The sequence below is a fragment of the Neovison vison genome, chromosome 12, assembly GCF_020171115.1.
Source record: "Neovison vison isolate M4711 chromosome 12, ASM_NN_V1, whole genome shotgun sequence".
NCBI classification, from domain to species: domain Eukaryota; kingdom Metazoa; phylum Chordata; class Mammalia; order Carnivora; family Mustelidae; genus Neogale; species Neogale vison.
The window spans coordinates 105,831,780-105,846,274 of record NC_058102.1 but is presented as its reverse complement, the minus strand read 5'-3'; the positions used below and the strand labels follow the sequence as shown (position 1 = coordinate 105,846,274).

The window sequence follows — 14,495 nt, the reverse complement described above, 5'->3', positions numbered from 1 at the left end:
GCCAAGTTCATGAAACTTCATCACCATGGGGGTTGCGGCCCCTGCTTACGTGTGGGGAGCCGCAGAATGTCTCTGAGGGCAGCGGAGAGTTTCCCCGGTAACTCACGGGCACTGCCAGGCCCGGGAAGAAAACTTCCAAGACCCAACGCTGGTCAGGCTCCTGGGCTATCTCCTGGATGGCCCACTGGGGAGCGGTCACCTGGGCTGGTGGTTGTGGGCCCCCAGGTAGAGAGCGGTGTCTCCCAGCCTTCCCTCTCTGGGCCTGGGTCAGACCTTTGCCCAAGTTCAGAGCCTCCGGCCGCAGGGTCCCACCAGTAACCCAGTGAGAAGGAATGAAACAGAACAGAGGGACCCGTAGTCACTGACTTCCTGAGGTGACTCTCTTCACAGCCTCTGTGGGGATGGGGTTCACAGTGAGCAGAAGGGATAGGAGCCCAGAGATGGTCTCCCTTTTTCTTCACCGTCTTTCCCCACTCTGCCCCGCATCCCACAAAAGTGGAATACAACGAGAGGAGTGGGTGCCCTGGGCAGGTTCCGGGCGCAGGTTCTCAGGGCCTGTAGGGCGGGGATTCCCGCCTCCGGCTGACACTAGGATCATTCAGGAAGCTCTGAAAATAATGCAGATTTCTGCAGTTTTCTTAAGTCCTAGAGACCTGACATCACAACTAGGGCTTGCTATTGGGTCCCCGGGACCCACCCCAGTGCTGGGAGAAATGGGCAGTTTAGCAGGGGCGCGTGTGACAAGACCGTGAGGGAGGCCAGGGGCGGTGGTGACGGTCAGGGAAGCAGGGAGAGGCAGGCCAGCAGCTGAGGCTTTGGTGGATGTGGGTACTGGGAGCTTGACATGAAAGGAAGGAAAGCAGGGGTGTGTTTGGGGGCTGTTAGCAGAGGGCGAGGCAAAGGCAAGAAATGGGGACCCCAGAAAGGTTAGGCCCAGTGTTTTCTGCGCCCGTAGCTTAGTGTTCCCTTGTGGTGCTGCATCCTCTGAAGACAGGAGGCACCTGGGAAGGGTCTGTGGCCCAGGGACCCCACCTCCTGCAGATCAGCAGGGTTGCCCAGTCCTGCTCGCCTTGATGTGCTTTCTCCTCGGGATGTTATTGTAGCTGTTAAATCTAAATCATAACACGTCCGGGCCAGCTCGGCCAGCTGAGACAATAATGGTCCTCACCGGCCCTGGGTTTAGCCGCAGAGCTCTTCCCCCCAAGGAGTACACAGCACGCGCATTCCTGTTCAGCCTCTTGCTTTTGTGAGCTGAGGATGACTCTTTCTGCTTTCCAGACAGAGGACTTTGAGGGGCGCGGGGCAAAGATATGTTCTCGCCATGGCGCTGATATGAAGGACCCCCTAGGTCCAGAGATCCTGTCCTCTGGGTTCCTTCCAACCCCGTTGCGAGGAGGACCCAGGAAGGGAGAAAGTAGGGGAAGAACCAGGACCTTATTTCTGTTGCGGAAAGTTGGTGCCAGGCCTGGCTTAGTCCTAGAAGTCTTTCCCAGACTCCTCTTCCCTGGGTCCTCCAGGCTTCTCCCAGAGCCTAGTGCCCACGCCATTCTGGTAGTGCCCAAGAAATGCCCTCCGGGGGCCTATTGGGATAGTCGGGTTGCAGGCTGAGCCACTGCTAGCCAGCGCCCGGCTCAGCCACAGGCCTGTGTGCGCCATGGAGCCCTGACAGCCTGGCTTTCCTGGGGTGCAACGTTCTTGCCTTTTCCCTGTGTAGGTGTGGATGGATGCGGGCACCCAGATCTTCTTCTCCTTCGCCATCTGTCTGGGGTGCCTCACCGCCCTGGGAAGCTACAACAAGTACAACAACAATTGCTACAGGTGATTGGAGGGGTGGGGCCTGGCCCCCGTCCCGCCTCTCCCCTGCCCTGCCAGTGTGCTAGGTCTGGGTGCTTTGAAGGGTGCAGCAGCTCATGGATTTGCCTTCCCCCACCCCTCTTCACCCCCACTTTCCCGTGCCCCAGGGCCACCAGTTGCTGAAGGGGAGCCAAGGATAGCATGGGCAGTGGGATTTCCTCCAAAGGCTGGGGGGGTTGTGGTTGGCTGGGAAGCCACCACGGGGTCCAGCCCTCTGGCTAATGGAGAGGTTTGTGGGCTTGAACCTGGGAAGTGCAGTGGAGCCTCATTTGCCCCAGCCAACGCTGAACCCTCACCTACTTTTACCTTTTTGCTCCCCATCTCATGCCTCCCTTGTCCAAGGGATGCCTCCAGCCTCCTGGCTTCATATCAGAGCATCTCAGCCAAGTTCAAGCTAAATAAAAAATAAAAAATCAAGTCCCGTCTTTCAAAATCAGATTTGGGGGATGAGAATCACATGTTGCTTGGGATTGCCCATGTTCATAGCCTCCACATTAGCATGCCAGACTGAATTGTGTCTGAGTGGAAGCGTCCTGAGAGGGCTGGTGGCAATAGGGCAGGGGGGAGGGGGGAAGCTCTGCAGCAGTTCCTAATTTTTAGATGAGTATATTACTTCCTTAGAACCTTATTCTTCTGGGACCGCTGTGACTGAGTCCAAGTCTTAGCTAATAGATTGAGGGGTGTGTGTGGGGGTGCAGAACCCAGGCCTGGGATGCTCGTCGGGATCCTGCTGGCAGCCCCCCTTTGGCCCGCGTGCAGGGCTGAGGCTGTCTGCCCACCTGAGGGGCTTCCTGCTGGCATCCTCGTGCTGACCCGACCCATCTCTGTCTCCCGCCTGCCCCGCAGGGACTGCATCGCCCTCTGCTTCCTCAATAGTGGCACCAGTTTCGTGGCCGGGTTTGCCATCTTCTCCGTCCTAGGCTTCATGTCCCAGGAACAGGGGGTGCCCATCTCTGAGGTGGCCGAGTCTGGTGAGTGCTCTGGGCTGCGTGCCAGGGCTGGGTTCTGGGAGCTTTGTTTGAACCTTTGCCAACTGGGGTCTGGACACGTTTCTAATGTCACCTACCCTGGGGTGCTCACTCTTCGGTGGCCGTGTCCCTGGGAAGACCTGGGGGAGCACATCCACACTCACCCCAGCTTCAAAGGGCAGAGGGGTGTATGAGGAGCATTGCCCACACCTGGCCTCCACTTCCTTACCCTGGAGGCAGCCAACATGGTCAGGCTCGTGTTTCTCCTTGCAGAAGCATTTTAGGCATCTGTGAGAAGAGAAAGGCCCACATACACATACGCACGTATGTGAACATTCATACAAGCTGAGCACGTAGTACTATTTCTATCTCTTAACCCCCCTTCTAGAAAACCAACTGATAGAAAACTATAGATGCTGTTCTGTCCTTTGTCTTGTTTTGCCCCCTCCAAAATGTATCTGGAAGATAAGTTTATGTTGGCGTGGAGTTTCCTCCTTTTCACCATGCTGTATTTAACAAAATACGGTTGTTGTTGCTTTTATATTTTTTATTATTTTTTAAAAAGAGTTATTTATTTATTTTAGAGCGAGAGCGAGAGAGAGAGAGAGAGCATGAGCAGGGGGAGGGACGGAGAGCAGAGGGAGACAGAGGGAGAATCTCAAACAGATTCCCTTCTGAGCCCAGAGCCTGATGCAGGACTCCTTCCCAGGACCCTGAGATCATGACCTGAGCTGAAGGCAGACACTCAACTGACTGAGCCACCCAGGTGCCCCTGTTGTTGCTTTATTTTATTCTTTAAAAGATTTATTTGAGAGAGAGACAGAGAAAGAGAGAGAGTGTGTGAGTGCTCACACAAGTGGGGGGAGAGGGCAGAGGGAAAGACTGTCAGCAGACTCCCCACTGAGTGCGGAGTCCCATGGGGTGGGGGGTGCTCAGTCTCAGGACCCTGAGATCAGGACCTGAACTGACACCAAGAGTCTGAGGCTCAAGCCACTGAGCCACCTAGGCGGCCCCTATTGTTGCTTTTAATCAAGAACCAGTCCCCTACCTGAGTGAGCTGTCAATATCTCCTGCCCTTCCCTACTCTTGAGGAATACCCTTTTGCCCTCTGCCTCAAGACAGTGTTCCATCATGGCCTTCCCAAGCGTGCCCTGTTACACAGAGGGCCAAGCACTGGGAACTAACATCACTGATTCTTAGGAAACCCGATATTTTTTCACTTTTTTAAAATAGAATTTTTAAAAAGTTATTTGTCAGAGAGAGCGAGCACAAGCAGGCAGAGCAGCAGGCAGAGGCATAGGGGAGAAACAGGCTCCCTACGGGGACACCCCCCGCCATGTGGGACTCGATTCCAGGACCCTGGGATCATGACCCAAGCCAAAGGCAGACGCTTAACCTTAACTGACTGAGCCACCCAGGCATCCCGGTATTGTTTCACTTTTATAAAACATTTGCTCAATGCCAGGCACTGCAGGAAGCAGTTTGCCTGCACCAGCGATGGAAAGCTTTGAGGCGGGACTGGGATTATCCCCATCTCTCCAGTGTGGTGAGTGGGGGCTCGAGGAGGTAAACGACCATCCAAGATCCTAGTCATACTGTTTCTCCGAGGAAGCTTCTGTTGGATGAAGCCAGGCATGGGCAGGTGTATCAGCTCCCGTCATCTGAGCCAGCTGATTTGAGAGACTGTTACGTCAGTGGTACTCTGAAATGAATGCCCGGTCACTCCTAGCCTTTTCTGAACGACAGAAAAGGCTCTGGGTGCAGAGGTGGCAGACTGGTGGCCCCGGGCTCAATCTAGTCCTTGGAGGTATTTTCTTCGGGAGTGTCTTCTAGAAAGAACTCGCCGATTGCCGTGGTGGAGTCATGACAGCGGCAGGTCTCATCAGCTCCCGCCTGCGCTCATTTGACTCTGGGTCAGCAGCACAAATGCACGTGGCCGGGGTGCCTGGGTGGCTCAGCGGGTTGGGCTGCTGCCTTCGGCTCGGGTCATGATCTCAGGGTTCTGGGATCTGGTCCCAAGTTGGGCTGTCTGCTCGGCAGGGAGCCTGCTTCCCTCTCTCTCTCTTTCTGCCTACTTGTGATCTCTCTCTCTCTCAAATAAAATAAAAATCTTTAAAACAAACAAACAAACAAATGTACGCGGCCTGCCTGGCCTCTGAGCTCTTTTTAAGGGTGAAACCTCTGGTTTGGGGCAGTAGATCCCAAGAGTGAGGCCTGAGGATCTGGGAAATGCAGGTGATCTTCCCCCTCTATGTCTCCCAAAGCCCCTTACAACCACAGCTTCTAGGAGGTTCTGCTCTGTTCCTGCCAACAAGAACACAGTGGGGGGTGCCTTGGAGATATGGGCACCAGGTGGAGGTTGGGATGGCTTCTCCCAGGCTAGGTGGGGGCGATGATGGTAACTTGGGGGCGAGATTTCCTCTGGCTCCTGTGATTCCATGACCCGCACCGGGCAGCCTTGGGATCTCATGTGGTCTGGAGGCAGCCCAGGCACTGGGCCGTGTTCTTCTGCTCCTTGCTGTAGGCCCTGGCCTGGCTTTCATCGCCTACCCCCGGGCCGTGGTGATGCTGCCCTTCTCTCCTCTCTGGGCCTGCTGCTTCTTCTTCATGGTCGTCCTCCTGGGACTGGACAGCCAGGTATCAAGAAGCGGTCGTGCGAGAGATAAGTGGATGTTGCGGTGGAGGATGGGAAGACGTGGACAGGAGGTTGAGCCCGATGTCCCGAGGGACCTTAGGAAAATTGGGGACCGGGTGAATGTCTCAGGTGGAGGCCCGTCTAGGGACCAAGGGGGACTCTGCAGGGTAGGTCCAGACCTGAGCACACCAGGACGGTGCCGGGTACTCGAGCGCCGGGGCAGGGCTGAGCCTGGGAGCAAGAAGCCAGAGGTGGCTGACGGCAGCAGCGTATTTTGGGCGCTCTCTTTCCCTCCAATCCTTTTGCCCTCTCATCCAGTTTGTGTGCGTAGAAAGCCTGGTGACGGCGCTGGTGGACATGTACCCCCGTGTATTCCGCAAGAAGAACCGGAGGGAGCTCCTCATTCTGGGCGTGTCTGTCACCTCCTTCTTTGTCGGGCTCGTCATGCTCACAGAGGTGAGGGTCCGGGAGCTGTGGAGGTGGGGACCGGGGGAGGAGGAGAAGCCAAGCTCCCGGGCTTCAGGGCCCTGGGACTCCGTCCCTTCCCAGCCACAGCCAGCACCAAGTAGGTGAGGCCTTCCTCTGCCCTGGGAACACCAGCCACCCACCTCTGGGGGCGGCTGAGGGGTGGTTTGGCTCCACGGTAAGCTAAGAGGTATGAGAAGGATGGTCAGGAAGTTCTGGGTTAGGAAAAATGGCCTCTCCAGCAAGCTCCCATGACTTCTCAGGCAGCTGAACCACGTTCCCGGGAAAGACTTCAAAGGCAGAAAGGGAGCCCTGGGGATGGGTGCTATTCTGTGTTTTGTCTCAAGGGAGAAGGAAGGAGATGGAGTTTGTCGTCTTCACAGTACTGATGATGGCCTCTGTCCTGATCCTCCGCCAAAAAGTACACACGTCGTCTCGGACTTCTGGGTCAATCCCTAAATGTTCTCAGGGATGAGCTAACAATAGCCGTCTGTTTTATCTATCTTCCCTCTGAAAATAATAAAAAAAAATTTATTGTCTCCTATTGGCCCTAGTGCCTCCCAGCTCACAAACTATATTCTGTTTTAATATCTGTCTCCCATGATCACCAGGTCTGCTCTGTGCCTGTGGGTGTGAGGCTGGAGGCCAGGGTGGGTAAATCTGTCTGTTTCCTCCGGATACAGTTCTGGTCTGTTCTCTCTCCCGGCAGGGCGGTATGTACGTATTTCAACTCTTTGACTACTACGCTGCCAGTGGCATGTGCCTCCTGTTTGTGGCCATCTTTGAGTCCCTGTGTGTGGCCTGGGTCTATGGTGAGTGACCCTCCCCCCCGGGGCCTAATCCCAGGGCTCACCGCCACCTCATGGCCCTTGGACTAAGAGTCATCTGCTGTTCTCACACACTTTTTCCTGGAACTCCCCCTCTGCTTGACCTCAAAAATCTAAAGAATCCTAAATCGCTACCATTGGAAGGGCCCTCCGGAGGTTGCTTCGGCACCCTCCTGGTCATGGCCGCATCCAGACTGCCCCGAGTGGGCCCGTCCTAGCCTGTCCTAGCCAAACCTCTTCAGCCCTTGACCTTGACGATCAGAAAGTCATTGTCTTTGCTATGCCAAGGCCTGGCCCCTGCCATGTATGCCTATGAATCCCTGGGGAAGAGCGCCTCCCAGCAGTCATTGGAAAGACAACCATGTTATCTTCTATTTCTTGGTCCTTGCCCATCTGGCCCGTGCCTTGGATGCTGAAGAATGTCCTTTCTCCCCATTTCCTTCCTTCTCTTCTTCCTGGTAGGAGCCGGGCGCTTCTATGACAACATTGAAGATATGATTGGATACAGACCATGGCCTCTTATCAAATATTGCTGGCTCTTCCTCACCCCAGCTGTGTGCACGGTAAGAGAACCCCTCAGAGGTGAAGTGACATGAAGGCAAAGAGAAATGGTGGTGGTAGGAGGGTAGGTAGGCTGTTAGCTCAAGAGGGCACTTCTCCACGGGGATGAAAATCATTTTACATTTTCACTCCTCCTCCTGTTGGATTCTAGAAAATGGTTAGCAAGGTAGATGCTTCCTTTCCAATTCACAGAAGGTCAAACCGAGGTCCAGAGCTGCCAGATGGTTTGACCAACCCCACGGTGTGAGTTGAACGTCACAGGCAGGACAGCAACCCAAGGGCATTGGGCTGCTTGTGGTGTACTAGTAACCACAGCAATTATAAGAACACCATTACAGAGCTCACACTTTGTGCCAGGAATAAGGTGCTTTGCACGTTTTAACCCACTTGATCTGCACAAGAACTGCCTGAAGAATTACTCTCATACTCATTTTATGGATGAAGCTGAAGCCAAAGAGGGTCAGCCATTTGCTTTAGCGAGGAAATAGCAGTGAGCTGGGATCAAGCCCAGCAGCTTGGCTGCAGATTCTGAGAAGTAAGCCCCGGGGTGCTGCCTCCTGGGGCTTTATCTTGTATGTCTGCTGCTCCCCAAGTGCCCACTTCGGGGCACAGGGTGTAAATGTGGCCCAGGGGGAAGGAGGCACGACCCCCTGCCCTTGAGGCCCTTGCAGCCTCACCTATGGTGCTGGAGCCTTAAGCACCTGAAAACATTAGCAGCCTCATGACCATTTCCTAACTGAGGGCCAGCTCTGGTAGAGGTGCACAGGGGCACAGGGCCCTGCAGGGAGAGGGGAGGCGCCCTGGATGTTCTGTTGAGAAGGTGTGAATTTTGAGTAGAGTGTGGTTGGGGGTTTGGGTTTGATTGACCCAGATGAGCCTGGAGGCCAGTCCAGGCTTGCAGAGTGAAGGATCTCTGCCAGCTCCTCCAGGGGGTGTGGAGAGCACAAGGCTCCTGCTCTCCCAGCCCCTTTCTCTTCTCCTCTCCTCCTCAGGCCACCTTCCTCTTCTCTCTGATCAAGTACACTCCGCTGACCTACAACAAAAAGTACACGTACCCGTGGTGGGGTGATGCCCTGGGCTGGTTCCTGGCTCTGTCCTCCATGGTCTGCATTCCCGCCTGGAGCTTCTATAAACTTGGGACCCTCAAGGGCTCCTTCAGAGAGGTAGGGGGTTTGTGGGGAGGGACAGGAACACGAGACGATGGCATAGGGCCCCATGAGGATAGACCGATATCCACCAGGGTAGGAGTTGGGACACGGGGGTGACACCACGCCTGGAGAGGCTGCTGGGGAGGGACAAAGTGAGTTCTTACAACTCTCAGAAAGAGACTGATGCCTCCAAGTCACAGGCTGGGACGTGGGGGTTGGCACCCGGCCACCTGGAGGGCACGTGTGGGGGGAGGGGACGAGGGGGGTGGCGGCAGGCAGACACTGGTGAGCTGATGAAGGCGGTGGGCAGCCATGCCCCTGACACCAGCTCACGAGAGCCACCTCCACTTGCCTTGCAGAGAATTCGCCAGCTCATGTGCCCAGCTGAGGACCTGCCTGGATGGAAGCGAGCAGAACCCTCAGCCCCTGCCACACCCAGGACGTCGCTTCTCATACTCACAGAGCTAGAGTCTCACTGCTAGGGCCGTGGGGCCGGGGTCATGCCCCTGGGCCTGGCTTGGGGGCAGCTGCAGAAGCCACTCCGCTGGGCATCTCCGCCTCCACCTGTGGTAGATGAGACACAGGGGGATGGTTTGGAATCTGCTTGGGGCTGGGCTCCTCCTTCCAGAACTTTCCTGCTCCAGGGCTGGCCAAACAGGTGTGAGATGCTAGTATCAAGAGCGCCCCCTTTGAGACAGGCCTTGGGAGGCCAGGTGAGGGCTGGTGGGTGGAGCGGGAGCCCTGTCCCTCTTACGTCTCATTCCATTAAATCCATGTTCTTCCCACCAACTGCTGGCTGTTCCGCCTGGTTCCTGCTTTGGCTGCCTTGAGCACCATCTCACTTTAAAGTTGTGGCTGTAGAGTACTCCCCTCTGCCCCCTCTCGGCCCTGTCTCTCCTCTTCCTGAGTTCTTGTGGCCCAGGAGCAGAAGGAAAGGACAGTGGGACCCAGCTGAGACCCTCCATCTTCAGACACTCACACCAGAGGGGTCTGTCACACTCCATCCATGCTCTCACCTCCCTGGAGCCCTTTCCCTCCTCCTCCGCTCCGCGGAATACGCAGGGCAATGGAGGGGGGCATGAGGGAGACCTGAGCCCTAGCTGGAGGAAGGAAGAGGAAAGCGTGATGCTTGGGCTTCTTTCCCCTCACATTCCCCTTGCCCCCCTACCTCCCTGATCCTGCCTGCCAAAACGGTGTGTGCACGTGCACACCCGCCCAGGTCCTGATACCGGAGCACCCGAGGGACAGCAGTGACCTCAGACCTGAGGCGGCAGGTGCCACCAGCCCTGGCAGAACGGGTCCTACCCCAGCTCAGCCAGCAGAGGGACCCTACTTCCTCAGGACCACCTCGCTCTTCTGCTCAGGGCGGATGCCAGAGGCGGCACCTCTGGACGTGGCCACAAGGGGGCGGCACTGCCACAACCAAGGCTTGAGGTCTGGGCCAGAGCTGCGGAAGACCTCTTAGGGTCAGGCTGCAGAGAGGATCCAGGTGGTGGGTAGCGCCTGTCCTTCCTGGGGGGTGTGTCTGCAGCCTTTATGTGTGGAGCTGGGGCACACTTATCTCTTGGGGTGTGTGTGTGTGTGTGTGTGTGTGGTGTCTGCAGCCTTTATGTGTGGAGCTGGGGCACACTTATCTCTTGGGGTGTGTGTGTGTGTGTGTGTCTGCCTGAACACGGTGCTTTCTTTCTCCCTGAACGTGTGGAGGCTTCGGTGTCTGCCTGACCCACCTCTGCTCAGATGGTTCTTCTGCTGGTGTCTGGGGGAACGTCTGCGAATCTCAGAGCTGCGGACTAACGACAGTATTCCTGGGTGATTTCCCTAGTTTGTTTTACAGGTCAGTTAGTGGGAAAGTGTGCTGAAACCGTTGCCAGTCTTTAGGTTTTGATTTTTTTTGTTGCTGTTTGGAGAAATTATCAAAGTCAGTGGTCACGACCCTCCCGCTTGTTGGTGTCGGCTACTCCTTCCTGCACCGTGCCTGGCTGGGCATCTCCCGAGTGCGCCAGGCTCAGTCACGGTCATAAGGTGGGAGGAGAAAACGTGCAAGGGAAACCTGCGTCTCCATCCATCTGACGATGTTTCCAGAACACCATGATGTGACACTGTGCTATCTTCATGATGGTACAAAATAGATACCATTTCCGCAATGACAAATTGTGGCCGATGCTATGGGGGAAAAGCAAAATGCCATGAGAAGGAGGGATGGGGAAGCAGGCTGCTGGTTTAGGTGTGGGCAGGGGTTGGGAAGGCCATTCTGAGGGTGTGCTGGCTCTCCAGCCAGCCATCTGACCACAATTGCAAGCAGCTGTGAGGCCAGGGAGGGGGATGCCTGCCTGCAGTCCGGTGATGGCTATTCGAATCCTAGGTGGGAGATTCATTAATACAGGCTGAAAAGAATCCATTGGCCCGAGGCTCAGGAGATGCAGGGTCCAGTCCTGACCTGCCTCTAACTTGTCTTTGTGGCAGTCCCATGCAGCTGAAGTCTTCGCGTGTTTCTGACGGAGGGAATACCGTGCCCCCACCTAAATCCGGTCCTGTTGTAGGGCTCAAATGTGGTCATGGGTGTGAGAGCCCTTTCAGTCATTCAGGGCCAAGCGGTGTGAGGTCATTAAACGAGTTGGAGGGGATGAATGAGGGCGATCTGCTCTAGGGGGGGAGCGGGGACAGGCAAAGGTGTGAGAGAAGAGCCACTTGTCAGCATCGGGGTGGGGAACTGGAGCAGGAATACCTGCACTTGGCTTTAACGGAGATGGTGGGGGAGGGGCTGCTATCTGTCCCATTTGCTTTCTCTGCCTGGAAGGACAGAAACTGGATCCTGCGGTTCTTCGAGGAGGAAGACACAAAAGAAAGGGGACCTCTCTGACCTAGCAGCCCCACCTGTTAGAGAAGAAAGGCAGGCTCAGGAGAGTGTGGGTAGCTCCGTCAGTTAAGCGTCCCACTCTTGGTCTCGGATCAGGTCATGATCTCGGGATAGTGGGTTTGAGCCCTGAGTCGTGGTCATGTGGCTTAGCGCTCGGCATGGAGTCTGCTTGAGGCTTCCTCTCCCTCTGCTTCTACCCCCGCCTCCTTGCGCGTGCGCGCTCTTTCTCTGATATAAATAAATAAATCTTAAAACAAAAACGACGACAATAAAAAAATTAAAAGGCAGGTGCAGGGGTGCCTGGGCAAGTGATTATAGAATGGAGAGAAGCGACACAGCATCCTGGAGCTGCAGGCAGAGGCCTTGCAGACAGGGAGGAACCGACAAGGCGCTGAGCCCACCGGGCCGCCTTGGAGCCTTGGGTCACACACCGCAGACCTCGCACACGCCTCCTTCCTCACCCTCAGATAAATGTGCACCAACTCAGACGCTTCACAGTCAGCCCAGTGCACTCCTTTATAGAAGCTTGCCATCCTGGCTTGGGTCCGAGCCCTCCTACCTATTTGCTATGTGACTTTGGGTCAGTTCACCTTTCTGAACCTTCATTTTCTCCTCTATAAAATGGAAATAATAAGACCTAGATCAGTGTGTTTTTGGAGGCCAGTGGAGAGTGTAGGGAGAGCTGCCATGGGGACACATTTGAGAAAATCCACCTTTTCCCCCCATGCTCTAGGCCCACAACATTGGGTCATCCATGAAACACAAAAGCCCAGGAAGAGTTCAGAGGCATCTTGGCAGTCTGCTGACCTCCTCAGCCCCTGGCATCAAGTGGCATTGGGCCCAGAAGAAAGGCTACCAATTTCCTGAACGAGGCATTTGGGGGGTGGTGGACAAGAGAGAAGTAGGCGCAGAGTAACTCTGCATCCTGGGGTGCCAGGGTCCTGCCCAACACAAGCAGTATTGTCCAAGAAATGCAGGAGCTGAGTCCCCCAAGCCCTAATCTATCCCCTGAATCTGGGAGGGCAGCGCCTTTCCAAGAAAATGGAAAACTGGGTCAATTTTTTCCCCTCACTTTGCATCCATCCTTCCTTCCTTCCATCCATACAATAAACATCCAGTGCCTGCTCTGAACCAGCACTCTATTAAATGCTGAAGGCAGAAACAAAGAATTGGGAAACACGTCCCTATCCTTTAGACATTTCTGGTCTGGGAAACAATGACGCTGCAGTGGGACAAGAAAGAGTTGGATGCTCAGGAAGCGGGTTCCATGCCAGGCTCTCAAAAACGTGGGCTCAGATGAAGGTGGGGGAGGAGAACATTTTATGGGGTTCACGGTTCTCACAGCAGCAAGATAACTGAGTCACTTAGCCATATTCCTTCTTGTCTCCAGACATATCCCAGTTTGGAAACCATCTTAGGAAAGCTTTCCAGGTAATGCAGGGATTTCCTACCTTTTGCAAAGACGGGGTCTCTAGCCTCCAAGAGTTTACCAATTGGTCTGAATACCCACTAGGGGTGGGAAGCTGCAGGTTTGAAGAAGGGAGCTCAAAGTCAAAAGGAGTCCAGGGCCCACAAGGCAGCTATTATCTTCCAGGGCAAAGGAGAGGAGATAAGACTGCTTGTCCCTGTGTAACCCGAGGTCCTTGTGGAAAGCCCGACACATTGTAGGCATGAAATGCCATTTTTGAATGAATGAATGAATGAACCAGGAAATTTCCCCTCTGCCTAGTGTGATTCTCTTTCCTCTCGCTCCCCTTCGTGGAGAGGCTGGGTGTTTTGTTCCAGAAAAGCGGCCTCTGCTGTCCTGTATCTCATGGACTTTGGTATCCCCACTGCACGAGGCTCTAGGGCTGACACGTGGTGGACCCAACATGCAGCCACAGATGCGGCAGCACAGGTGACATTGTCCCAGCTGAGCGCAGGGGTAACCGTGGTATGAATTCTGCTGGGGGCCATGGGCAGCTCTGCCAGGGCTGACCCTCTGTCTGCCTTCTGGTTTCACAGAGGCAAGGAGTCTGAGAACTGAGACTCGCTCCGGCTTCCTTGTGCTGGGGAACCCCACAGGAGATGCTGCCAGGGGCCTCCAAGGCACCCAGTGGGTCTGCTTGATGGAAAAGTACAGACTGAGATTCTCGCTTCACACCCCAGCCCTGCTGGGAAGGTCGAAAATACAAAGGGGAAGCTCATGCAGAGGGAAATTTCCCTTTCTCCCCACAACTTCCCCTCCCTCCACACCACTTGGGGCTTAAAAATCACCGTCATTGTCTTGAAAGAGGCCCTGGGGGGCCATTCTGAATGAATGACCTGTGGGACAGTCCTGCACCCAGCGCCATGAGGGGCGTGTGCAGGACCAGAGATGAGGACCCCGCTCTGCATAATCTCACTGAGCACAGAGCAGGGGGCACACAAATTCATTCAACAAATACCGGATCGTCACTGATGGTGGGCTGGGTGATCGGACAAGTCCCAGCTAGGAGCCTTAGTGCTGAGAGGTCACCAGAGCTTTATCGTTGCTGCTGGGGACCAGACACCACACCAACCCTGCTCCCGCTTCCAGAGGACACACAACAGACACCACTGACCCTCCAACCCCCTACTGAAGCCCCCCACAATCTCCGAAGCAATTTATCATATTGTCTTTAATTGTGAAAAGTTAAGTTGACCTTGTTTTGTCCTTTTTACAGATGGGAAAACTGTGGGTTCCACCCTTGCCTAGCTGACCCGACCAGTAGAACAGAGGAGAGGCTCAAACTTAGGTCTTGTCTGACTGTAGACCTGTGTCCTTTCTAGATTAGGCTTCTTGAGGTATGCTCTGGGCAGTTTCTCTAGGAAAATCCCAAGGCAAAGGGTAGTGGTTGTGAAGGTCCAGAGCCTTGCCTTGAAACCACAGAGGGCAGGTACTTGGTGGAAAACTCCAGAGCGTGATTCACCCTCCTCCTGAGCCCTCGTCAGTGAGGCCAACTCCCCTCCTGAGGTTCTCAGTTTCCAGCCTGGGGGTTGGTGACTCCCATCCTACCGCTCTGGTGAGAGAAGCCTGCATCCTGCTTCGCACACCCTCATCACCTCCCTCGGAAGGAGCTGGCACTGGAGGGGCAAGGTGAGGAGGGGGAAGGCAGGAGGGACAAAAGGAGGGAGATGTGGTCAGATGAGAGTCTGAGCCGTTTGGAGGGGTCGCCTTGG

General features: G+C 55.2%; 1 protein-coding gene across 5 annotated transcripts in view; it reads left to right on the top strand.

Annotated features, from left to right (window-relative positions):
* SLC6A13 (solute carrier family 6 member 13) overlaps positions 1-9,247 on the top strand; it is a 36,970-nt gene extending 27,723 nt beyond the window's left edge. For all 5 annotated transcript variants that reach the window (XM_044227755.1, XM_044227754.1, XM_044227757.1 and 2 more), the window contains 8 exons: positions 1,715-1,818; positions 2,701-2,825; positions 5,347-5,459; positions 5,776-5,913; positions 6,632-6,734; positions 7,212-7,312; positions 8,303-8,473; positions 8,818-9,247. In XM_044227755.1, coding sequence (XP_044083690.1) covers positions 1,715-1,818; positions 2,701-2,825; positions 5,347-5,459; positions 5,776-5,913; positions 6,632-6,734; positions 7,212-7,312; positions 8,303-8,473; positions 8,818-8,940 — 978 coding nt within the window. In that variant the 3' untranslated portion in view covers positions 8,941-9,247. The remainder of the gene's footprint in view (positions 1-1,714; positions 1,819-2,700; positions 2,826-5,346; positions 5,460-5,775; positions 5,914-6,631; positions 6,735-7,211; positions 7,313-8,302; positions 8,474-8,817) is intronic.
* The last annotated feature ends 5,248 nt before the right edge of the window (positions 9,248-14,495 follow it).